The sequence below is a fragment of the Sceloporus occidentalis genome, unplaced genomic scaffold, assembly GCF_023333645.1.
Source record: "Sceloporus occidentalis isolate IW3139 unplaced genomic scaffold, rSceOcc1.0.p SCAF_38, whole genome shotgun sequence".
Lineage (NCBI taxonomy): Eukaryota > Metazoa > Chordata > Lepidosauria > Squamata > Phrynosomatidae > Sceloporus > Sceloporus occidentalis.
Genome location: NW_028317018.1, coordinates 6,018,737 through 6,044,178, shown reverse-complemented (window position 1 = coordinate 6,044,178; position 25,442 = coordinate 6,018,737). Strand labels below are relative to the sequence as shown.

The 25,442-nt window shown below is 43.4% G+C and overlaps 1 protein-coding gene across 1 annotated transcript in view; it reads left to right on the top strand.

Moving 5' to 3' along the window:
- Positions 1 to 19,366: 19,366 nt before the first annotated feature.
- The window catches only part of LOC149290671 (forkhead box protein K1-like), a 41,884-nt gene continuing 35,808 nt past the window's right edge, over positions 19,367 to 25,442 (top strand). Inside the window, exon 1 of the mRNA XM_089488457.1 lies at positions 19,367 to 19,737. Within this exon, the coding sequence (XP_089344583.1) occupies positions 19,367 to 19,737 (371 nt within the window). The remainder of the gene's footprint in view (positions 19,738 to 25,442) is intronic.

Sequence of the window (25,442 nt, the reverse complement as noted above, 5' to 3'; positions counted from 1 at the left end):
ACATTTTTTGGAACTTGAAGGTTCCCCGGATGGTGACATCAGTGGGAGGTTATTTTTACATTTTACTGGGTTTTTTTTAACTATTTTATTATTTTTTTATTTATTTTACTAATCACACTGTGATTAGAAAGCTGGGCTCCATTGACTTGCACGGTTGAATGCAGTACCTGTATTCAACCTCCAAGTGGAGCCAGAGTTTTCTAGAGGGTCTGGAGACCCTCTGGCCAACTTTTCCAACTTGATTGTTTTTTTTTACAGAGCGGCTGCCATCTTGCGATTGGCAGAATCACTCGCAGTGGCGGTCACAGCCCGTCCTGGGGTGAGTGAGTGGTGTTGCTGAATGCCTCGATGTCGAGGCATTACAGCAACACCGTTTGGGTACAGAAAGTGAACGTAGATCGCTTTCTGCACCCGTTTAAAGCCCTTTTTTGGTTTTTTTCTGACAAATTTAAACAAAATGGATTGTGGACAGGCCCGGACTGGCCATCGGGCACACCGGGCGTTTGCCCGGTGGGCCGGGCCACGGAAGGGCCGCATTGACTTAGGGGCTGATGGAGCTGCAGCTCCAGGCCCCTACCCTACCTACGGCCGCATTAACGCAGGGCATAAGGGGCACCTGCCCCTTAAGCCCGCCGCAACTGCGACCGGGTCCCCACCAAGGCCGGCCTTACGGGTCTGCGGCCGCACAGGGTTTAAATTAAAACATCGGGGTTTTTTTAACTTTATTTAACATCCTCCATGTTAAATAAAGTGTTTTTTTACTTTATTTAACATGGAGGATGTTAAATAAAGTTGAAAAAAAACCCCGATGTTTTAATTTAAACCCTGTGCGGCCGCAAACCCCTAAGGCCGGCCCTGGTGGGGGCTTCCCAGCCCCTTAGAGCAGGACCGGCCTTTGGGGTGTGCGACCGCACAGGGCGTCACACTCTAGGGGGCGGTCCGCACCGGGTGCCGCTCATCAGGGGGTGCCAACTTGCGGCACCCGGCACCCCTCCAGAGACGGACAGTAATGTCCGCCGCTGGAGGAGCAGGCTCGCAAGGGAGCGGTATCGGAGGTCTTTAACAGACCTCCGGTTCCCTTGAGTGATTTTAAGCCGGGTTCAACCCGGCTTAAAATCACTCAAGGGAGCCGGAGGTCTGCTAAAGACCTCCGATACCGCTCCCTTGTGATCCGCGCGGCAACAGCTGCTGTGCGCCGGGGTTTGTTGTTAGATCCCGGCGCACAACACTGAAGCCGCGCCCACCGCTGTCCGTGCCCTCTGAACCGGAAGAAGACAGAGAAGACAGAAGAACTGAAGAAGAGGAGGAAAAGGAGCTGTAAGGAGAAAAGAGGAAAGATAGGAAAATATTCAGTGAGAGTGGATTAGTATATATGTGTGGATTGGTATATATGTGTGGATTGGTATATATGTGTGGATTGGTATATACGTGTGGATTGGTATATACGTGTGGATTGGTATATACGTGTGGATTGGTATATACGTGTGGATTGGTATATATGTGTGGATTGGTATATGTGTGGATTGGTAAGTGTGTGGATTGGTAAGTGTGTGAGAGTGATGGGTGTAATGCTGTACCATTTCCAATGTCTTTTTCATGATCTAATTATGCTCTAAAAGTACATCATAACTCCCATCACTCTATACTGTTCCATACAGTGGCAGAGCTGGGAGGCAGAGGCCTTGCACCCTCACCGCAGGACTCCTGAAAGGTAAGTGAACTTCAAAGAGGGAGAGGGTAGATAGTTAGGAGGGGGTAGATAGGGAGAAGGGCGTGAGACGGGGGAAAGGGGGTAGATAGGGGAGAAGGGAGTGAGAAGGGGTAGATGGGGCAGAAGGGAGTGAGAAGGGGTAGATAGGGCAATCATACTCCTATCATGCCAAGTCTGCGAGTACATCCTGGAATCTGGGTATGCCTGGGCATGATAGGAATGTGATTGCTGTTAACAATCATATATATATATACATATAATATTGTTTTTTAATTGTTTTGTCCTATTTTGGTGTGTTACTTACTTTAAATAAAAGGGGTTTTTTTATGGTGTGGGGAGGTCATATTCGGTTTCGGACAGGTAAATGCTGCATTTTCGGTTTCAGTCCAGAATTCGTTTCGGTGCATCCCTACTACTAAGCCAGACAATGAAGTGGTAGGCCTACACCACAACAATGTTTGGCGTAGTATATAGTGATTGGGGTTATGCTGCACTATTGTCAATGTCTGGCTCAATGTATAGTGATAGGGATTACGCTGTACCACTGTCAATGTGTGCCTCAGTATATAGTGATAGGTGTTATGCTGTACCAACGTCATTGTCTGCCTCAGTATATAGTGGTAGGTGTTATGCTGTACCACCGTCAATTTCTGCCTCAGTATATAGTGATAAGTATTATGCTGTACCACCGTCAATGTCTGCCTCAGTATATAATGATAACAGTGAGAAGAGGCAGAGGTGGTAGATAGTGATACAGGGGGATAGATAGTGAGAAAGGGGAGTTTTGTTACAAGTTTTTATTCCTTTCTTTTTTTGGGATGGGGGGGCACCAGAGGAGTAGTCCGCACAGGGCGCCAGAACACCTAAGGCCGGCTCTGCCTTAGAGTGACGGACCCGGTTGCAGTTGCGGCGGGCTTAAGGGGCTCTGCCTTAATGCGGCCATATAGGCCCAGTCAGTCCGGTCCTGACTGGGCCTATTTTAAGGTAGGAGCCTGGAGCTGCAGCTCCATCAGCCCCTAAGTCAGTCCTGCCCTGCCACAGGCGCGGTCGCAGTTGCTGCTTGCTCTGGCAACAAGGTAAATAGGGTGAGGGAAGGGGCTGCAGTGAGAAGGGGCAGAGGGGGGTTAGGTAGTGAGAAAGGGGGAGAGGGGATAGATAGAGGCGGTACATATTGAGAAGTGGGGAAGGGGGTTACATAGTGAAAAGGGGGAACATAGTGAGAAGGGGCAGATAAGATGATGAGAGGGGGTAGTGTGAATGCGTATGAGAATGAATGAATAAATGTGTGGATGAATTGTGTGAATGCGTATGAAAATTAATGAATTCATGTGTGGATGAATTGCTTGAATGATTTGTGAGACTGCATTAATGAATGTGTTAATGATTTGTGTGAATGATTAAATGCAAAGATGGTACATGAAGGGTGGGCTTTAACAATAAATAAATAAATAAATATGGGCTGCTCAGGCTTAAATGCCCGGGCCTATTTTTTGTCCCAATCCGGGCCTGATTGTGGAATATCTTCTTTTACAATGATCAATGATATGTTTATAACATGGCATTCAAACTATATTACATGAAGACCTTTATGAAAGATGCACGAATAATGCCAGTTATTTCACTTTTTCATTTGCAATTGGACGATTGTGATCTCTTTCCCTCTCCAATCTATGGGAGGAGGATTAGAGGAGATCTTTTGTTTTTTGTGTTGATAGGTTCTTCATTTATTTTGTTGCATTTGAGGTAAATGGGGGGTTACCTATTCTCGTGTATAGCGGAAATGTTAACATATATATATGATGTCCTGATGAAAGTCAGTAATGACTGAAACGTTGACTTTGAATAAAATGAAATTGTCTATTTAAAGACCTGGAGTGCTGACCATCTTTTTGAAAGTGTTTTATATATATATATATATATATAAATATATATTTTTATTTCCACATCTACACGTGAAGGTGGTTCTTTTGTTTTCTATTGGAAATGTTAACATATACAGACCTTGTTGCTATTTTTCCAAGTTTTAAAAAGCAAATCAGGTTTATTATTTACTGAATAAGCTGAAAAAGCATGATACTTTTACATACACTGCATTTCATGTTCTCAGTGTAACAAAATAATTTAACATTTGTAAAACTACTCCACTCCACATTTTCTTTAAATTTTTCAGAAAATGTACATTTAAAAAAAAAAAAAAAAAAAGTTATTTTCATGGCTTCAAAATTTCCAGAAATGTTATATATCTACAGGTGATAAAAGAGAAGGCAGAGAGATAAGGAAAAAGGAGAGAGATAAAGAGAAATAGGAGAATTGGGAAGGAAATGGAGAGATAAAGGGGAAGAAGAGAGCTAAAGAGCAAAAGGAGAGCTCAGATAAAGATCATAGAGAAATCTCCATTATATATGTTTTTCTCTCCCCAACCTTAATTTTAAGCATTCCTTCCTGAACAATTATAGTGGTGACTCCCATGGGTTATAATCCATGTACCAAAAGCTTGCAATAATAACTTAATTCTTTTCCTGTCAAATAGGCACATCATCTTCATATACTAACATTGGCAGTAGAATGGGTTATACTGAAGTGCTCAGTGGCTTTAAACATGGCCCTTTGGGATTCATGGAACTCTTGCCACAAGTCAATTTGTGAAATTTCTGCCCTTCCAAAATCGACTGTAAGTGCTATTATTGTGAAGTGAAAGTGTCTAGGAGCAGAGGCGTCTCCAGCTTTCATATTTAGGGGGGGCACATGGGGGGGCCAGGGACCAAAGTAGGGGGGCCAATTATAAAATGGTACATATACACTATATATATATATATATATATATATATATATACACACGTTAGACGTGCATTTTTAACTACATAATATGCACTTATCTCTTTGAAGTAAAGACCGTGATTGAAATATGATTTCAAAATAACAGCTAAAGTGACAGTTATTTTTCATTCTTTAATATTAGCCCCTGCTGACAATATATATAAATATTACACCCTGCTTCCGATATATATTAATATTAACCCCTGCTGTGGATATATATTAATATTAGCCCCTGCTGCGGATACATACTTATATTATACCGTGCTCCTGATATACATAAAAATTATACCCTGCTGCCAACATATATTAATATTAGCCTCTACTGCTGATATATATTATTAGTCCCTGCAGCCAATATATATAAATATTAGCCCCTGCAACCAATATTTATTGATAATAGGCCCTGCAGCCAATATATAATATAAATACAAGCCCCTGCTGCCAATATATATATATATATATATATATATATATAAATATATATATATAAATAAATATTAGCCCCTGCTTCCGATATATATTAATATTAGCTCCTGCTGCTGATATATATTAATATTAGACCCTGCTGCCGGTATATATTATTAGTCCCGGCTTCCGATATATATATTAATATTAGCCCCTGCAGCCAATATATATTATTATTAGACCCTGCTGCCAATATATATAAATATTAAACCCTGCTGTCAATATATAAATATTAGACCCTGCTGTCAATATATAAATATTAGACCCTGCTCCCAATATATAAATAAATATTAGCCCCTGCTGCCAAAACATACCGTATTTTTCGCTCCATAAGACGCAGTTTTTTTCCTCCCAAAGTAGGATGAAAAATCAGCCGCGTCTTATGGAGCGAAGATGCAGGCAGGGAGGGAGGGGGGGGGGGCAACGATATACCGTATTTATCGGCGTATAACACGCACTTTTTTAACTAAAATCCGGAGCTTAAACCCTACCTGCGTGTTATACGCCGATAAATCCGGGGTCGCAACTGAGGCAGGCGGCGGCGGCCGCCAGCAGAGGAGTCCTGGATTTCTGCCAGTCAGGGGGGCCCAAGGGGTGCCGAGCGGTTGCTGAAGACAACCGCTCGGCAACTCTCGGGCCCCCCTGCCTGACAGATATACAGGAATCCTTTGCTGGCGGCGGCCGCCGCCTGCCTCAGCGCTTCAACTCCTGTGTTGGAAGCGTTTGTCTCGGGTGCCGGCGCTTTACGCTGGGCGCCGGCATATGACGTCAGACGCCGGCACTCAGCAGTGAAGCGCCGGCACCCGAGACAAACGCCTCACGCTTCCAACACAGGAGTTTAAGGTAAGTGACCGGGGCGGGGGGGGAGATCCTGAGAAGGGGGGGTTAGGGAGTTAGAGGGGAGATACTGAGAAGGGGGGTTAGGGAGGGAGGTCTTACTGTGTGTGTCTTACTGTGTTTGTGTGTGTGTGTGTCTTACTGTGTGTGTGTGTCTTACTGTGTGTGTGTGTGTGTGTGTGTGTGTCTCACTGTGTCTGTGTGTGTCTTACTGTGTCTGTGTGTCTTACTGTGTGTGTCTTACTGTGTTCATAGCTTATTCAGTTATTGTAATAAATATTTTAGCCCATTTTTTAGCTCAAAATATTTTTTCCTTTTTTTTCTCCTCTAAAATCTAGGTGCGTCTTATCAGCAGGTGCGTCTTATAGAGCGAAAAATACGGTATATAGATATTTGCCCCTGCTGTCAATATATTTTATAGTGAAAAAATTGGACCCTACCCAAGCATTTCCTGTAGTTCAGGTATAGATCAAATAAACAACACATGGAAACAGCACATGCAACTGAATTAGATTTAAAAAAAAAACTGTATTTGCAGGTATACATAGATAATGTATGGAAACTTAGCCGATACAGATCAACAGAATTTTACACACTATTTGACATCCAAACAACTATAAATCATTCTTTTTTATCACATTATTAAAAGTTAAAAGGCCCAAATAAATTAAGATTAGACATAATGGAATCAAACAGCGCAACAAAACAGTGATAGCATTATTCTTAACAATATTCTTGAAAACGAAATATGAAACTTCAACAAAACTTTTAGCCATTAATGCAACACAACCATCTTAGCACTGCGTCACCAAATGAACACCTCATCACAGATAACAAAATGCATACAGCTGCATATAACTAAGCTGAATACCACTTGGTCTGTGAAGGCCTGTGAAACCAAAGGGGAATAGTGTCCTGTATACTGTAATCAAGAATTGAGTTTCACAAACTCTGAACCAACATCTAAGTTTCCTTTTTAATAATATATTCAGATTGAAACAGAGTAAATAACACAATCCCTTTACTTTTCCTCTCACTGATTTCTGGGCCTAGAAAGTTTTGTCCTCTGAAGTGACCACAAAATCTGGATAAATAAAAATTACAAAGTTCTATTTAACCCTACAGCAAGTAAAGTGCCAGGAAACAGATGACCAAAGACATATCAGGACAGGGTCTGCCACACTGACACCCAAATTCATACACCAGGACAGGCTCTGCTGCCACATGGACCCCCACACATCAGGATGGGATAACCTACTAATAGTATAAAAAATGCCTTCCACATTGCTTTGTTGTTTGTGTGTATTGACCCTTGTGTATTTGTACCCCCCCAGCCACCCCCTTTGTGCATTTTTTGCAATACACCCTTGTGTATTGATTTATTTGATGCCCCCAGCCAGCCCCCCTCCCTTGTGTATTGATGCACCAACCCCTTGTAATGGTTAATATAATGGCCCCCACACCCATGTGTATTAACCCCCCCCATTTGTGTATTGATATATGTGACATCCTTCTAACCACCCTGATGTGTAAACTCTCAAAAAATTATATTCAACACATACACTCAAATGCAGGAAAGTCAAGTTGATGTGAGTTGAGAAAAGCAAGCAAGGAATTTTTACTAAACAAACAAAATGAAATCCATTCATGATTCCTGATCTAACAGCATATTTTGAAACAACTGCTCAATTTGCAAGATGTGTTTATATATTACAATGCTCCAGTGGCCCCAAGTGGTAAGAAGATGCATTGCTTTCACCAGCGACTAAGTGAAGACTGTTATTTGTAACACAGGGAGTCCCCCAGTTTTTCAACTCACATCAACTCAGCTGTCCTGCAGTCAAGTGTATCATCTTAAAAAAAAGACAGACATAGAATAAATTACTAATCAAAGCTTTGTGTGCTCTCCTGAAATTGCTAGTTTTGCCACAAACTTCATTATTACATGTTAGTAATTACGTACATAACTATCTCCTTAGTGAATACACCCCACTGGATATAAGTAACTGTAAGGGTGGCAAAATAGTGTTGTTAAATTATTATTATTATTCGTATTAATAGGTGATAATTCATTAATAAAAGGTTAATAGATGAGCTATTTAGGAGATGTCATGCTAAAGGCAGTAGAATATTGCGTTCAAATTGTTAGCAAGAGTTGAAAAAAAGGAAGCCTAATATATTGAGTGAGTAGAAGCGAGCTTTTAAGAACTATAAACAGACACACAATGAGGAAGATGGGAGTAAATACAAAGCTAAGCTTAGGGAGGCAAAGCTGAGTTGTGCCAAAGAACACACTGAGGAGAAAATTGCCGGGATGGCAAAAAAGGGTGATAAACCCTTTTATAGATATATAAGTGAGAGAAGAAAACATAAACCAAGAATAATTCAACTAAAGGCAAATGAAGGGAAGTATGTAAATGAGGATAAAGAGCTAGCCGACTGCTTAAATAAATATTTCTGTTCCGTTTTGTACACAGGAAGATGACAGTGAGGGACCCTTGTTAGCTAAGAGACATGGGGTGACACATGACACAGCTGTGTTTACAGAGGAAGAAGTTATACTTGAACTCTGCAAAGTAAAAACAGACAAATCAATAGGACCTGATGGGATACACCCAAAATTATTAAAAGAGCTTCAAAACCACTAGCAAAACCACTAGCAGATCTATTTAACCAGTCACTGATGATGGGAATAGTTCCAGAAGACTGGAAGTGGGCAACCATAGTACCACTGCACACAAAAGGAAGTAGGGAAAACTTGGCCAACTATAGACCAGTAAGCTGTAATATTGTAATAAACTACAGACGCTCAGAGATGGCTTTTAACAGCAACTTTCTTTATTTTGTTTCTTAACATCACCATACTCCTCCTTCCATGTCCCAGCTCCCAGCAAGCCACTCCCCCACTTCCTGTTTCCTGTCCAGAGTCCTCTTCCCTTAAAGGGAGAGAGATGCTTACTGTATGTTACGTAAGCCTTACATCAGTAGTTGGCAAATTAATGGAAAACAGATAGGATTGTCCAAACAGCACAAGGTTACTACAGGAAGATCTTGTCATCTAACGTAATCTAATTTTTTTGACTGGGTAACTAAGATAATAGACCAGGGAGGAACTGTTGATATTGCCTATCTAGATTTTAGAGAAGCATTTGAAACTGTCCCTCATAGAAGACATATAAATAAATTGCAGTCTATGGGTATGGATACCAGAATAGTTGAATGGATAAGCCAATGGTTGACTGATAGGAGGCAGAAGGTTATAGTTAATGGTATATATTCAGAGGAATCTCTGTTTTTACGACAGGGCAATTCTCTCTTCTGCGTGTGATTTGGCAGCTCTTATAACTTCCTTTGCTTATAGAATCTTATAGATCTTCATCACTTTTTTTTTTTGTATTTACTAAAGACATACTTCTTGGTTTTTACTATTTTGGCCACTTCTGTGGAGTACCACAGTGGTTTCTTAATTTTTTTTTACTCTTATTGACCAGCCTAATACAATTTTCTGTTATCTTCTTTTTTTATTAATTTATCAATTTTACAAAAATAGTAAATTCATACATACACATAAATTGAACTAGCATCAACAATTTTCTCAAGATGCTCAAATACATATAATGTCATACAGCACACAAATACATGCAATGCCGGTCAGGGAAGGCTACCTTAGGGGAAAGGGGGGTAGTCGCAATCTTGCTCCCTTAAAAGAGAAAAGAACGACTTCCGGGAGGCGGGCCCTTGAGATGGCCGCTTTTTAGATGAGCTCCTTGAGGGCTAGCGCAATCAACATCCATCCACGCATTACGCTTATTAATTTAGACCCAACTCATCACCGCTGCTGTGGACATACTACCCAGCATTGGCTCGTGGGTTCATTGGATCCGCTGCCCTCTTTCCTATACTCCCCGGGAGCTGTGTGCGGACCGCACGTGTTGGGCCTGGAGTGAGGTGTTGCCTCTACTCTGCCGCTTGGTTCCAGTCGTCTTGCTGCCTCTTGCCCATCCGTGACCCCCCCCTCGCATAGCGGAGGAGTTCTCGCACTGTACGGGGAGGAGTGGGCTTGGACCGGCGAACTTACCTGCTTCAGGAGGCTGTGGTACGTACCGCGGCCGTTCTCCTCCTGTGGCCTGCGCTGACCCCGCTGTGGCCTTCGTGCCGGCCGGAGGGCCGGGGCTGTTTCCCTTCCCCACGTGTGCTGGTTGGGGCCTCTACTCCATCGTTGGCTTCTCCGTTGGTCTACCCGGGGATTGGCGTTGTCGGCCTAACCACGTCCGCGGCTGTGGATTACCGCATCCGCGGTTGCTTCTCCACGGTTGTGCTCCGCGCTACACCGTACGGCGTCGCTATTAGCGGCTGACCTCTTCGTCTGGTAGGCCCCGGCAGTGCACCTGCAAGGCTGGGCTCATTTTGTTCTTTTATTTTTTTTTCATTTTGGGGTTTTTGTTCTTTCACTGGCTATTAGTTAGTGGCGGGTTCGGGTGGGTTGTAGTTAGGTTGGGAGGGTAGGGAAGGGTTTTGGGTCCGTCATTAGTTAGGTAGGGGTTCAGGGTGGGTTATAGTTAGGTTGGGTGGTTGGGGTTCGGTTTGGGAAGGGTGTGCATCACAAGTGGGACTGCGACGAGCTTCCAGTGTCCAGGATCACATTTTGGTTGACTGCTCCTGCTCTGCTTTACTGACATTTCTGGCACTTAGTTAGATTTGGGGGAAGGTTGGGCTCTAGTTAGGTGGGGTGGTAGGGTACGGGTTTTTTTTTTTTTTTTCTCTCTTCTTTTTGGGGGTTGTGTTTATTTCCTTTTATCTGTGGTCGCCGTGTTGAGACCACTGCTTCGGTGGTCTACTGTCAAAGCTTGAGAAGCTGTCTGACTCCATCAATGCCGTTCTTGCTGAGTTGGTCTCTCAGGGACAGAGGATCACTTCTCTGGAATCCAGGGTCTCTGATATAGAGGACGGGACCGCTTCCATGTCTGCCTCTCTTCGCTCACAAGATCGTCTGATCACGTCCTTACAAGACCGTATTGACGATCTAGAAAACCGTAGTAGACGTAACAACATACGTTTGGTTGGCCTGCCTGAGGAGGTTAAGGGCACAGCGCTACATGACCTTGTAACGACTTGGCTTCCCAAGTCTTTAGACCTGGTGCTTCCTCAGGGTGAATTGGTCATCGAGAGGGTACACCGTATTGGTCAACTCCTTGCGGCTGCTTCGTCTCGTCCTAGGGCGGTGATTTTTCGGGTCCTCAACTATACTGACAAGGTCAAGCTCCTGGACGCTTATCGAAAGGTCACGGCTCTTTTTTATCACAAGCACAAGCTGTTACTCTTCCAAGATTTTTCTGCTGCAGTAACGGTCAAATGACGTCAGTTCTCCGAAATTTGTACTGAACTCTATAACAAGCGAGTGAAGTTCGCTCTTCTCTATCCGGCTAAGCTCAGGATTACCCATGGGGGCAAACCTATTTCTTTGACACCCCTGCGGCGGCCAAGGAATTTCTACGTGCGGATTCCAGGTCTTCTCCAGCTCCAGATAACAGTTTGGCGGTGCCTGAGGCCTCCTCCCCTCCTTCTCGCTCTCGCCCTGCTTCTTTGCCTGGTTCCTCTCCACCTGTCTCTCCTAGGGCTTGAGACTTCAGTCAGCCGTTGGTGCCTGGCTTTGTATCGTACGAGTCATCGTTTTCTACCATGCACTGTTTTGTTTGCTCGTGGTTATTGGTATTGTTTTTGGTTAATTTATTGTGTTTCTAGGCACAAAATTACATGTGCCGAGTTCTGGTTTATGCAAAAACAAAAAAATTGGGAGAAGCCTAGCTCTTTTCAAATGGTGGTGTACGATTCCATTTTATGTTCTGTCTGTAAGGTGTCTGGGAGGGCTGGCTGGGACCCCCCTGGACCGACCTGTTCCGGCCTATTTTTTGTTCGGTCTCTTCCTCCGCGGGGCATCGGGTGAAAACCTGGCTCCGTTGCCATAATAGTTCTGATGCAAGCCGATACTAGGTGTGATGCGCCGTCCTCCTTGCGTATTGCGTCATGGAATGTAGAAGGTTTGAACACCCCTGTTAAGCGTAAAAAAGTTCCTGTCAGAAATACGCTAAAGGCGCCATGGTTGCGCGCTTGTTATTCCGCTATGTACACCAAGAAATCCAGGGGTGCCACTATCCTCCTCTCCAAAAAGTTGCCTTTCGTTGTCGAATCAGAGATTGCTGACCCGGAAGGGCGATACATTATTCTTAGGGTCAAATTGTTTAATGACCTTTGTCAATTTATATGCCCCAAATTCCGACCAGTCCGCTTTTATGGCCAAAGTTTACTCGCTGTTACTGGGGATTGCGGCCCCTAATGTGATTTTGGGGGGTGATTTTAACTTAGTGGCTAATGTCGCTTTGGATGTCTCTGGCCCTTCCTCCCGCCCTCTCGGGCTCTTCTCCCTGCCCTTGCTGGATCACCTTAGTTTGCGGGATGCCTGGAGGTTTCTTAATCCAACAGACAAACAATACACGTTCTACTCCCATCCCCATAATTCGTTTTCCCGGCTGGACTATCTGTTCCTGCCTGAATTATTGCTGCATAGGTTGGAGGCTGCCCACGTGGGCCAGATAGTGATCTCTGATCACACCCCCATCTGGATAGAGATCTCGCTAACCTCCCCATATCAGGTGTCCCGTAATTGGCGGTTTCCTAGCTACCTTTATACTTCAGAAGCGTTTAAGCAATTCCTGATTGCCAAATGGAATGACTATGCTGATGATAACCATGTCCATCTTGATGACCCGGATTTATTCTGGGGTGCCTCTAAGCCAGTTCTCAGGGGCCATGTTATTGCTTATGTGGTGGGACGCAGGAGGGAGGCCGAAGCTAAACTTGTCCGCCTTACGGACGATCTCTCTGCGGCGTATGCTGCTCACAAAACCCATCCTAGTCCTGATACCCTGAAAACGTATAAGGAAATCAAATCTCTCTACGATGCCTGGGTTTCTGAGAAGGCACAGCTTTCCCATAATTATACTCGCAACGCCTTTTTTCGCTGGGGTAACAGGCCCGGTAAGCTCTTGGGCAACCTTATCCGCCACTCTAAATTTAAATATCATAGTGTAACTCAGCTTCGTGATGGTTCTCAATCGGTCGTGACTGAACCAGACAAAATCACGCGACTATTTGCTGACTATTTTGAGGCTTTTTATTCCCCTGAATCCAATGATCCTGATATGATGCTTCACCTGTTTCGCCAGGCTGGTATTCCTAAATTGACGCCTGAAGATCGAGAACGTTTGGTTACGCCTTTCACCCCCTCAGAAATTGCAGCTGCCATAAAGTCCCTCCCTAACGGTAAATCCCCGGGACCAGATGGCCTGGGTGCCGAATATTATAAATTACTTTCTACTTATTTACCGACACATCTTACTGATGTTTTTAATGGATTTCTACAGGGAAAGATACCCCCGAAGGAGTTTACGGCTTCCCGCATTATAGTTATTCCGAAACCCAACAGGGACCCTGCTTTGCTGTCCTCTTATCGCCCCATCTTCCTGCTGAACCAGGATCTTAAACTTTATGCTAAAATCATGGCTTCTCGACTATAACCTGTATTAATGAAGCTTACCTCCCCCTCTCAAACGGGTTTTGTTAAGGGCCGCCACTCTACGCGGAATATTAGAGTACTTTTTTCCGCAATTTTTACTGCTAAAATTACAGATAGTAAAGCCTCCATTGTGATTAGTTGTGATGCTGATAAGGCTTTTGACAGAATTTCCTGGCCTTATCTTGTTAGTTTCTTTAAATTCCATCATTTTGGCTTGCCCTTTATACAGATGTTTCGTGCACTGTATCATCTGCCTATGGCCCAAGTCACAGTGAATAATGTGAATTCCCGCTGGTTCTCTCTAGGCAGGGGTACTCGTCAGGGCTGTCCTCTGTCCCCACTTCTGTTTAATCTAGCACTTGAGCCCCTCATACGAATTGTTGAGCGTTCTGTTGAGCTTGAGGGTATCCGAGTCGGTGAGGTTGAGCTTAAGATCGCTGCCTTTGCTGACGATCTTCTGTTATACCTTTCCAACCCCAAAGCGGCCATGCCGTTCCTTCTTAATTTGTTTGACTGATTTCATAAAGCCTCCGGATTTCTCATAAATAAGCTCAAAACAGAGGCGCTGCCTATTTTTCCTCAGGCTAAACGTGGCTGGGGAGGGACGTTCTCCTTCAATTGGACCCAATTTCCCTCTTTAAAATATCTGGGTCTCACTATTCCTACCAATTTGGCGCACCTCTATAAACTTAACTTTTCTCTTCTGCTGCGTCACATGGAGGATTCTTTCAAAACGTGGTCCAAATTTAACCTCTCCTTCTTGGGACGCTGCCACTTGTACAAAATGGCCTTTTCCCCCAAACTTTTATATCCGCTCCATATGTTACCTCTTACCTTAAGGAAGAAAGATATCCAACATCATAATGCACTGCTGCGTAAATTCCTGTGGTGCAATAAAAAGGCTAGGATTTCCCTGTTTAAACTCCAACAGCCTGCTCGCAATGGGGGGGTGAATTTACCTAATCTGTTAGACTATAATTTGGCTTCTAATTATCGTTTTGCGGCTGATTGGTTGAGTGGAGGGTCTAAATTTACCAACGTGTCATTGGAGCAAGGCTTGTCTCCTACCATTTCTTTGGCCTCTCTCCTGCATCTATCTACAGTTGACCTGCCCGCAGAGGTCGTATCCAACCCGTTGCTGTATCATACTGTTAAGGCTTGGGGGCGTGTTAGGCGGCGCTTGGGCCTGGAGGTCCAATATTCTAAGTTCCTGCCTTTGATTCGTAACCCGCAATTCCAGCATGGGAGGGAGGATATTGTCTTTCGACGCCTGGCCCGGGTGGGGGGTCGCACCATTGGCGATTTTCTGGATCCACGTGGGGGTAAACTGTTGTCCTTTTTACAGCTCCAATCTAAATTCCCTACTGTTCGTGTTCACCCTATTCACTATTTTCAACTTCGTCATTATATTAATTCCCTGCGCCCTCATCTCTCAGGGGCTAATTCTAACAGTCCCTTGGACCAGGTAACGGTGTTTTCCCCTGCCATACTGCTCAAGACATCTACTATCTATAGTCTGCTCCGGCCTGTCCTCGATTGGGAGTCTCACGGCGCAGGTCTTCCCTCTTGGAGGGCTGACTTTCCGAACCTACCTCCGAGCCAGATTCTCCGGGCTTATGTGTTCAATTCTAGGGTCCTGGTTTCTAGGGATTATAGTGAAATGTTCCTCAAGATTGTGCATAGAGCATATGTCACCCCTAAACTTCGGTTTTTAACGGGCTTAGCGGATCACTCCCCCTGTCTAAAATGTCAATTGCCTGAGGCCGATCTTACGCATGGCTTGTGGTCTTGCAGTTCTATTGCCCTATTTTGGGATGCCCTACAAACATATATCAACGACACTCTGGGCATTCGCTTTACCATCTCTGCTGAATGGGCTATTTTTGGTATATTCCCTGACCACACTCCCCCACCTGTAGCGAGGGCTAAATTTCTCTTGCTTATACTTTCCGCAGTGGCAAAACGGGCGATACTGTCCCAATGGATTGCTCCTCAACCTCCGTTGCTTCCTCTGGTTCTGTTGCGACTGCAATTTTTGTTCCATATGGACTGGCTTGAGGCTGTCCTTCATAAGGAAAGCAAAGTTAAATATCTTTTCGGTCGCTGGTCCCCATATATCGCAACTTTAGACAACGCCACCAGGTTGTCCCTGTTTCAAACGTTCAATACCACGGAGTGGTATTGTCTTCAGGTCCTCAAAGGTATTCGCCCCGTACCGGGGTTTTGATCTAGTTACGGATCTCGACATATTTGTGTTGTGGCTAGGTGTTCTGTGCTTGAGGAAGGGTTTTTCTAACCTGCACTGTATGTGTTTTTGGAATTGTGCATTACTTGTACCTGTATGCATCTCATCTGTCACCATGTCTCTGTGTACCATTGTTTTGTTATATTGTATGCTTTGTCTTCTCCTTGTAATAAAGAAGTTATAAAAAAAAAAAAAGAGAAAAGAAGAAATTTTCTCTATTACTTTTTTCTATGCACAGGGTCCAGATGCCAGTATTGATGTATTGATCCACAGCTTCGACCCATCTTTTTTTTTTACTTGATTCAAAGGGAGAGACTCCATTACACATATTCTCATTTTAGAAAACTCAGCTTTTCTCAAATCTAAAACTTTTGCTTTTGTGTAGTGTGACTCAGTCACTGTTTGTATATTAAACCACACAGACTGATAATTACTAGATCACAAACTTTCACCTGCAGAAATATCCGTTAACAAATCTCCATTTGTGAACCCTAAATCTAATATGGCCTCCTCCTACTAGGGAGTTAAGAAGATTGGCACTCCGGGCACAACCATGATTATAACCTTCCCCTTCACTTCATTTTAGTTATTTCCTTAATTAGTAGATTATCTAGCTCTTCAACTTGGTGGGAGTACCTAGTCGGGGTACAGGGTTTCCCATCACAAAGTGTATAGTATAAACTTGGGTTATATCACCCACAGTAATAACCGTAACTACGCAGCCCTCTCCTATGCCCCAAGCACCCAATAAAGTCATCAAAAAATGCTAGGAGATCGCAGTTTTTTTGTGTTTTTTTTAAAAAAAAGGAAGCAAAGGATGTAAAATCTTTAAACATTGAGTGTTTTTTTTATTTCTAGCTGCTATGTCATGCTGTCAAAAAAGTTTAAATCTATGCATTAAACACAAACTCTCTCCATGTCCCAATGTCTTTAAATGTGCATGTTTGTTTCCATTGTTCAACCTGTGAAATAGTTGCTGATTCATGACTAAGAATCATAACCAAAAACTTTGGGCCTGTAAACTGTGTGCACAATTATTTGGCAAGTGAGTATTTTGACCATATCATCATTTTTATGTATATTTTCCAACTCCAAGCTGTATAAACTTGAAGGCTTATTGGATTTAAGTAGACTTGTGCATTCGTATTCGGGTGAACATGAAAACAAACACGAAGGGTGTGTTTTCGTTGTTCACCCTGAATACCAAACAAACATGGCAGAGGCAAAACATATAGGTAGACGAACACACACAACACGAAGAATCTTCATGTTCGTCTTCGTTTACTAATCTCCCTGGTCCCTTCCCTATCTAGCCTACCTTATTTACGCATCAACGCAGGGGTTAACGGGAGTGGAAATCCGGAGGTTCGCCGTCAGGAGTTAAAAGGTCATGCATGCGACTCTATTGGTCGCCTGCAGGGGACACCTCTGACATCAACCAATTGTGACATAACCTTCCGGTGCTCCACCATAGAAGCCCCAGCGGAAGTGCCGGCAGCATAGGTTGTCTACGCGTATCGCGCAGACGTTCACTGGCTGCGGCAATGCGCGTAGACAACCTCCACTGCCGGCACTTCTCGGTCATAGATGCCCCGCGGACGTGCCGGCAGCGGAGGTTGTCTGCGCCACCGGCTGGCCCCGCTAGACACCAGGGAGTGTGGGGGTGCATTGGTAAGTTGGGGGGAGGAGTGCCACTTCTAGGAATCAGAGTGGCATATCAGGGGGCAGAGTGGCACTTCTAGGGGGCATAAAGCATATCTGGGGGAAGGTGGGCATTTCTAGGGGGCATAAAGCATATCTGGGGGCACAGTGGCATATCAGGGGACAGAGGGGCATATCTATAAGTAAGGTGCATTATGAATTAAGGAGGGCCCTAAAATGGCTATTGGCTTTCTGTTTGTATATAACATTACAAAGCACCGGTAGATTCCGCAGCGCTGTTACAGTCAGTAGAACAATTTCACATACAAAAACACATACACTAACAAACTGGTGCAAAGGAGAGTAGGGCCCTGCTCTTGCAGGCTTACAATCTAGTTGGTGGTTGAGATGGAAGTGAAACAACAGGAGAGGACTGCTTGGATGGGGATGAGTTGATCTGGTTCCAACGATGTGTTGAAGCTGTTGATTGTTCAGATGGCTTGATTATGATGGTTGGGAGTACTTGGAAGGAATGTTGTACGCTTCCCTGAACAGGTGGGTTTTCAGAGAGGTTTTGAAAGTTGCGAATGAGGCAGAAAGTCTGAATGGAATTGAACTGTTTAATATGTCTTAAATATATGATGTATGCACTTTGGTTGCTGCTATATTTTTGGAATATTACTGAACATAAATTCAATTTCTTTCTCTATTGTCACCCAGCCTGTTGGGGAAGACCTAAGCAAACGGGCAACGGCTGTACAGAAAATGTATTTTGTACTTCCAATTAGGTTTGCTTAGGAATTGCTGTTTGAAAAGTGGTAGGATAACCCTTGAGAACCAGCCAAGCTTGTCTGCTTTTAAAAAATATATTGCCGAATTGTGATTTTGTAATATGAGAGCACTCTTAAAGCTTGAGTCCTAACATTGTTTATAAAACTTTTTTGTGCAATGGCTGTATACAAATAAAATGGGTAAAAGGATAAAATGTTTTTGTTTGTTTTTTTTACATTTTTCCAAAATATTTTTTTCATACTAAATGGTATTTATACCGGTGTGATTTAAAAAAAAAAGTCAACAACATATAGTCTTGTGTGGATATGCTAAATAAGATAAACAGGGCCAGACCAGGGATAACAAGGCATCCCTGGAACTTTAAGGTGGGCAGCCACCTGATGACCTCTGCGCAGCCAATAGCTGCATATGAGAGACCTCATGCTACATTTTTACGCTCACATAATATGGCTCTGTATATCCAGCCAGAAGCCGCACACTACAGCACCCTGATCGCTGTAGTGATAAATTGGGTGTGCATGGATCGATGGCAGGTCCCAGTGTGCCAGATAGGCGCTCCGGCCCTGATAATAGAAATTAAGGTTGAACGAACACCTAGTGAAGATTCTGAAACTGTGTCAATTAGCCTGTGTCCTTACCGCGTTAATTCCAAGCACTGCATGGGCACAATATGTGGTATTTTCCATTGTTGTTCCTCACCACCCTACCTGGTCATAAATGGCTGCAGCCTGGAAGTTTATGGCTAGAGTGGGTAATAACTCGACTTTAGTATGTTTTTTGTGATGTTACAAACTCAACATATTTTTACCATTTCAATTTAATTGTTACGAATGTATAAAGTGCACCATCAAATGCAAATGAACACCAGTGACGCGATATTTAATACAACTTATTTCACGTTTCACTGCTTTAAGTTGCTAGTTTCCGCAGGTGCCACAACTAATAGTACGAAAATGAGCAAACATAAATCTTGCTGAGGGCAAGAAGAGACAAAAAAAACCAAAAACCTCCGGTGACTTTCCTAAGGGGTAGTTACGTCTCCTGTTGCTCGCCCGTGACTTGCAGCCAATGCCGATGTGTTTAGTAAGCGAGACAGTGGCCTGGGTGTGAATGGCGTCACACTGCCCTGTTGTACACTGCTCTGCTAAGGCCCAATGGCCCTCCTCTCTGTACGACGAGGGCCCGCCTATCTCACTTGTTCCGCCTCGGGATCCGCCGCGAGTTTCTCAGCCTCACGGAGGCACTAAACCAAAACAGTCAAAACTATTAATAGGCAGAATCCGCCATGGAGACCGGAGAGGACTCTGGGGCTCGGGCCTTGTTGGCTCTTCGCTCTGCACCATGCAGCCCCATGATGGTCGGGGGGACCTTTCCAACCCTAAATTCGTCAGTACGCGATTCCCCTCCTGTGCTGGCCCGACTGGAAGGACGGGACTTCGAATTTCTAATGCGGACTCCGACAGTGACCATCGGACGTGACTCCAGCCAGGGCTCAGTGGATGTAAACATGGGTCGATCCAGTTTCATTTCCCGCCGTCACCTTCACATCACTTTCGAGGAACCGCACTTCTACTTGCGCTGCATCGGCAAGAACGGGGTGTTTGTTGACGGGGCCTTCCAGCGGAGGGGGGCTCCCCCACTTCAGCTTCCCATACAGTGAGTGTGTTTTGGGACAGCGCGAGACCCCCGACGTGTGCTGGATTTGTTGTTGGGGGTGGGGTGTACAAGTTAGTGAGGGGTAACACATCTTTAAAAAGTTATTCTGGTGCGGGTTATGGGGGAGAATATTACACAGGTTTCCATGGTAATTAATATATAAAATATGACCCCCACGTTTAATTATCAAACCACTAATGTGGTAATGTAAAATGTCACTAACGCCTTTGCCTCCACATAAACAAAGTTTCACGTCTTCATCTTAACGTGCATGACGCTCCATATGCTGAAAGTGACATGCCATGTGCGTCTGCGGAGCAACACGTAGTAGCATGGTGTAAAATGGAGAGCTCTCACCCCAGTCATGGTAACATCTCCACTTCCTAGAACAACAAAAGACGTTGAGGAAGTGTAACAGAGAAAGCGTTTCCCCCTCGGTCGTATCTAAAGCTCGTACCTTCGTGCTGCACCCTTAAGAATGCTTATTTTTTGTATATGTTTATTCTGACTGCCGCAGTAGCAGCTAATACCCGCTTTAACGTCTGTTTATGTACGTTTGACTCTCAGTAACGTACACCCACTGTGCCATTGGACGGACCTTTTTTAGGCCTCCTCTGTTCACTGCAGTACATTTGCATTCACAAGACAGGACAACAAACATGCGAAATGTGAATGCTAGGCCATGACTGCTGCCGTTTATGTCGGTTGGTAGTTCTTTTTAGGTTTTGTTTCTGTAAACAATTTTTCAGAATTAGTACTTGTATTAATGGATGCCATGCTTAGCATGTGAGTGAATTGAAGTTTAGCCCCAGGTGACTGAAAATGTTAAATACGTGCAGATTGTCTAAAAAAAAACAAACCAATTATATATAATAAAAACCCAAATGCCACGTTGTGCCCCGGTACTTCCTGCCCTATAGTCACAAAAGTCACACATTACTTTCAATGTTTACCATTTCTTTGGTGCCAACTTGGTTTATTTTGCCGGATACATGTACACAATTATTATTATTATTATTATTATCTTTTATTTATATAGCGCCAACAGTTTACGCAGCGCTTAATACAATACATAAATTCAAGGGATATGACAAGACAAGAATTGACAGACTAAGACAAACCGATACATTTGGTGGAGAGAGCCCTGCTCGCAAGCTTACAATCTAGAGCAAATGTTGTTTGGCTAGTTTTTGGTGGGGGGTTTCTGCCAGGGTTGTATTTACATTAAATTACATAACTACCCCGTTTTGCATTTGTTCATTAAAAAAAGTATTAAATTCACAAAAGTCTCCACGTCCAGTGCCCTTCATCCAAAGCCCTTATTTGCTGCAACAGAAATAAGTCCTCGGCGTAGGATAGAACTGTTATTTATTGTCAACACAGCTACCGGTATTGACGCAAGTACCCATTTTTGTTTTCCAGTAAACAGGGATTATTCAATGTTTAAGCAAATCCACAGATGTTTTCCATGTTTGAATGGGATACATAGTGTTTATTCAATTGATTCAAATGTGCCTTTTTTATGTTTAGCCAGACCTGCAAAAGTTGAAAAGAAAAAAAAAAGTTGTGTTTTTGTAGACAGACCCGTTCTCACTGCTTGAATTATTATTATTTTTTTTTTTACGGGTAATTCAAATTGGTCATGGTTAAACTTTCTACTACCAATAATGGTGCAATTATTTCCAGTAATGATTGACACATTGTTTGTAGACTGCAATTAATTCCCTAGGAATGAATCCCTAGTGACGAAGTGGTGACTTGGGCCAGTGTCTGTTAAAATCTTAGCTGATAATGACCTGGACCACCTTTAAAGTAGACCTGTCATCCACAGACACACACATCGTGCTTACATTTATACACATGCCTAAACCTTGTAGGCGTGGCTTGCCATTGACTTTTTCTTAGAAGGACTTGAATACAAAGCTTTATGACCCTATGCAGAGAGTATTGTGGATGCGTAGCTCTCCAGATGCACTATAATATTTAATCTCAATATACTCACTGGCCACTTTTAGGTACACCTATTCAGTTGCTTGTTAACACAAATAGCTATTCAGCCAATCACATGGCAGCAACTCAATGCATGTAGACGTGGTCAAGACAACTTGCTGAAGTTCAAACCGAGCGTCAGAATGGAGATTCAAGTGACTGACAGGCTGATCTGAGTATTTCAGAAACTGCTGATCTACTGAGATTTTCACGCACAACCATCTCTAGGGTTTATAAAGAATGATCCGAAAAAAGTAAAAAATTCCAGTGAGCAGCAGTTGTGTGGACGAAAAGGCTATGTTGATATCAAAGGAGAATGGGCAGGCAAGTTTGAGATGACAGGCAACCGTAACTCAAATAACCACTCGTTACAAAGGTACCATCTCTGAACGCACAGCACGTCTAGCCTTGAAGCAGGTGGGCTACAGCAGCAGAAAACCACACCGGGTGCCATTCCTGTCAGCTAACAGGAAACTGAGGCTACAATTCGCAGTGGCTCACCAAAATTTGACAATGGAAGACTGGAAGAACATTGCCTGGTGTGAGGAGTCTCGATTCCAGCTACAACATTGAGATGGCAGGGTCAGACTTTGGTGTAAACAACATGAAAGCATGGATCCATCCTGCCTTGTATCAACGCTTCAGGCTGGTGGTGTAATGGTATGGGGGACATTTTCTTGGCACACTTTGGGCCCCTTAGTACCAACTGAGCATTGTTTAAACGCAACAACCTACCTGAGTATTGCTGCTGACCATGTCCATCCTTTTGTGACCACAGTGTACCTATCTTCTGATGGCTACTTCCAGCAGGATAACGCACCATGTCACAAAGACAACACAAAAGCATGGATCCATCCTGCCTTGTAACAGTTCAGGCTGGTGGTGGTGGTGTAATGCTGTGTGGGACACTTTCTTGGCACACTTTGGGCCCCTTAGTACCAATTGAGCATGGTTTAAACATGACAGCCTACCCAAGTATTGTTTCTGACTATGACCACAGTATACCAATCTTCTGATGGCTACTTTCAGCAGGATAGTGCACCATGTCACAAAGCTCACATCATCTCAAACTGGTTTCTTGAACATGACAATGAGTTCACTGCACTCCAATGGCCTCCATGGTCACCAGATCTCAATCCAGTAAAGCATCTTTGGGATGGGGTGGAACGGGAGATTCGCATCATGGATGTGCGGCCAAAAAGTCTGCAGCAACTGCGTGGTGCCATCATGTGCATATGGACCAAAATATCTGATGTATCCAGCACTTTGTAGAAAGTGTGCCACGAAGAATGAAGGCAAAAGGGGGTCCAACCCGGTACTTCCAAGGGGTACCTAATAAAGTTGCCAGTAGGTGTTTAATATTTGTACTTTATATTTATACATTGTTTTTATATGCCTTTACACTTGCAAATAAAATCACTAATGTGCTGTATTTGCTCGATTTATAAGACGATCCCACAAAATCTGAATATTAATTAAAAAAAAAAGAGCCTGATTATAAGACGGCCCTATAGGAAAAAAGTTTTAATAGTACATTTTAATTCGAGTAAACCATCTTTTTGGCTTTTTATTTCTTTATTTGCCACTCTGCCTCCCTGTTATGCCTTTTTACCCTCCTATATGCCACTCTGCCCCATGTTATGCCTTGTAACCCCCTATTTTCCACTCTGTCTCCAGAAATGCCTTATACCCCTATATGCCACTCTGGCAAATAGGGGGTTAAAAGGCATATTTATAACACGGGGCAGAGTGGCATATAGGAGGACACTTACACATCCAGACACTAATATACCCACTTTGATACTTAGATACCCAGACCCTAATATACACTCACTCACTCACTCACTCACTGTGACGGCTCAGCAGGCGCTTACTGGAGCTCCCACGGGATTACACAATGACGCCGTGTGACCCCGCTAGGCCCGCCTCCTCCAGAAAATTACTGGATCCACCGATGACTTTGGGACGGCACAGTGCCGCTGGTCTTTCTTCTGATCTCTCGACCAGCTCTGCTTCCCCGGCAGCGGGCGGGCTATCCCGCTGCTATCCGCACTTTCGCCGGTGCTTGGTAATAGACGCCGGTGGAAGTGCCGGCAGCAGCTGAGGTTACCAGACAGGAGGATCCAGGTCTACTGCAGCGCTGTGGGGGATCTGGATCTTAGTCTCATACTCAGACCTCTATTTGAGATCCGATTAGAAGATTACCCCGATTATAAGCACTTGCTCTGGGAAAAAAAACCTTGTGTTATAATCTATCAAATACGGTAATATGAAGAGTTATTTTTTTTGTTGTCCTATGCAGTGACACCTTGCCATTTTTATAAGAATAATAATTCTTATGGACGATCTATAGCTTCCCAACGCCCCCCCCCCCCCCATGTATGGCATTTTAGCTTTTACCAGGCATAATAAATCTTTGCAATGGTGTCTGCATATTATAATAAGCAATATAGATGTATGTCCAAATCTTGGAAAAGGACGTGAACTGTTACTACCCCTCCCTTTTTTTTTTTTCTTTTCTTTTTTTGTTGTGGCAACTTATTTGATCTGTTTGCCTGTTTTGTGGGCATAATATTTGCACTGTATCGTTGCCACTCTGCCATAGATCTTTTTGGTTCATAAGGAAAAACACCACTATTTTCAAACAAAATGTATATGCTATATAGTTACACTTTGTAAATGTATTTAGTTATCCTGACAGCTGTGGTGTAAGGTAGACTACATAAAATAATTTAATTGTAAAAGATTCTGTAAACCAAATTATGTAGAATTTTCTTTTTTATTTATTATAGGGGTTGTAGATTCAAAATTCTTTAAATTGAATTGTAGAACGTCCTGTAAACAGGGATATGTAAATATTTGTATCTCTAGCTGATAAGGTGTTGAGGGACATGTGGTGACAGTATCTGATTTTCTGTTCTTGCTCTGTCACATTGGGTGATTTATCCTGATTGAGACTGTGGTTGAGAGAGCCTGTGACAGTGCTGTAATGTTACCACAAACATATTGGAGGCAGTGTATACATATTGGTACCATTTCTTGCCCGACACTCCTTAGTCTTATTCTTGCCTTTACACTTCTCTAATGTGTAAGGAATGTATTTTTTACATGAGAACAGCAGCTCAGTTGTGGCTTTTTGCGATATTGTAATTGTTGCATTATTAAATGGCTGAAAGACGTCCTCAATCCAGGCTGATTATAGCACATATTACAAATATTGAAAAAGATACAACCTAAGCAGTCTTAAGGAAACATTATAAACTGAGAAATATTTGACAGTGCTTTTACTCTTTCTATTTATTCTTAATATATCACAATATTTCCAGTCCAGAATCCCCATTATGAGCTTCTCATGCCATGATCACTTTGCACAAACAGTATTCTGTCACAAACTTAAAATGTCACATCTACCAAGATCAACAGTTCTGTAGAAGGTAAGCAAATAATCCGAAGGTTCACTGTCCCAGAATTTGTGACAACATGGTTGTATCTAGGGCTGAAACAACGAATCGATAATAATCGATAACGGAAATCGTTGTCGACGATTTCCGTTATCGATTAATCGAGTGATCGATTCGTTGTTGGCTCCTTTTACTTTCCTCCGCGAGCGTTCCCTGCTTCCGCTACACGCTCTGCACTGCGTGACGGATGTGACGCGTTCCGGAGGTAAGTATTCTTCATGTCTGTGCGAATCGCTCTGTGCGAGTGGCTCCGTT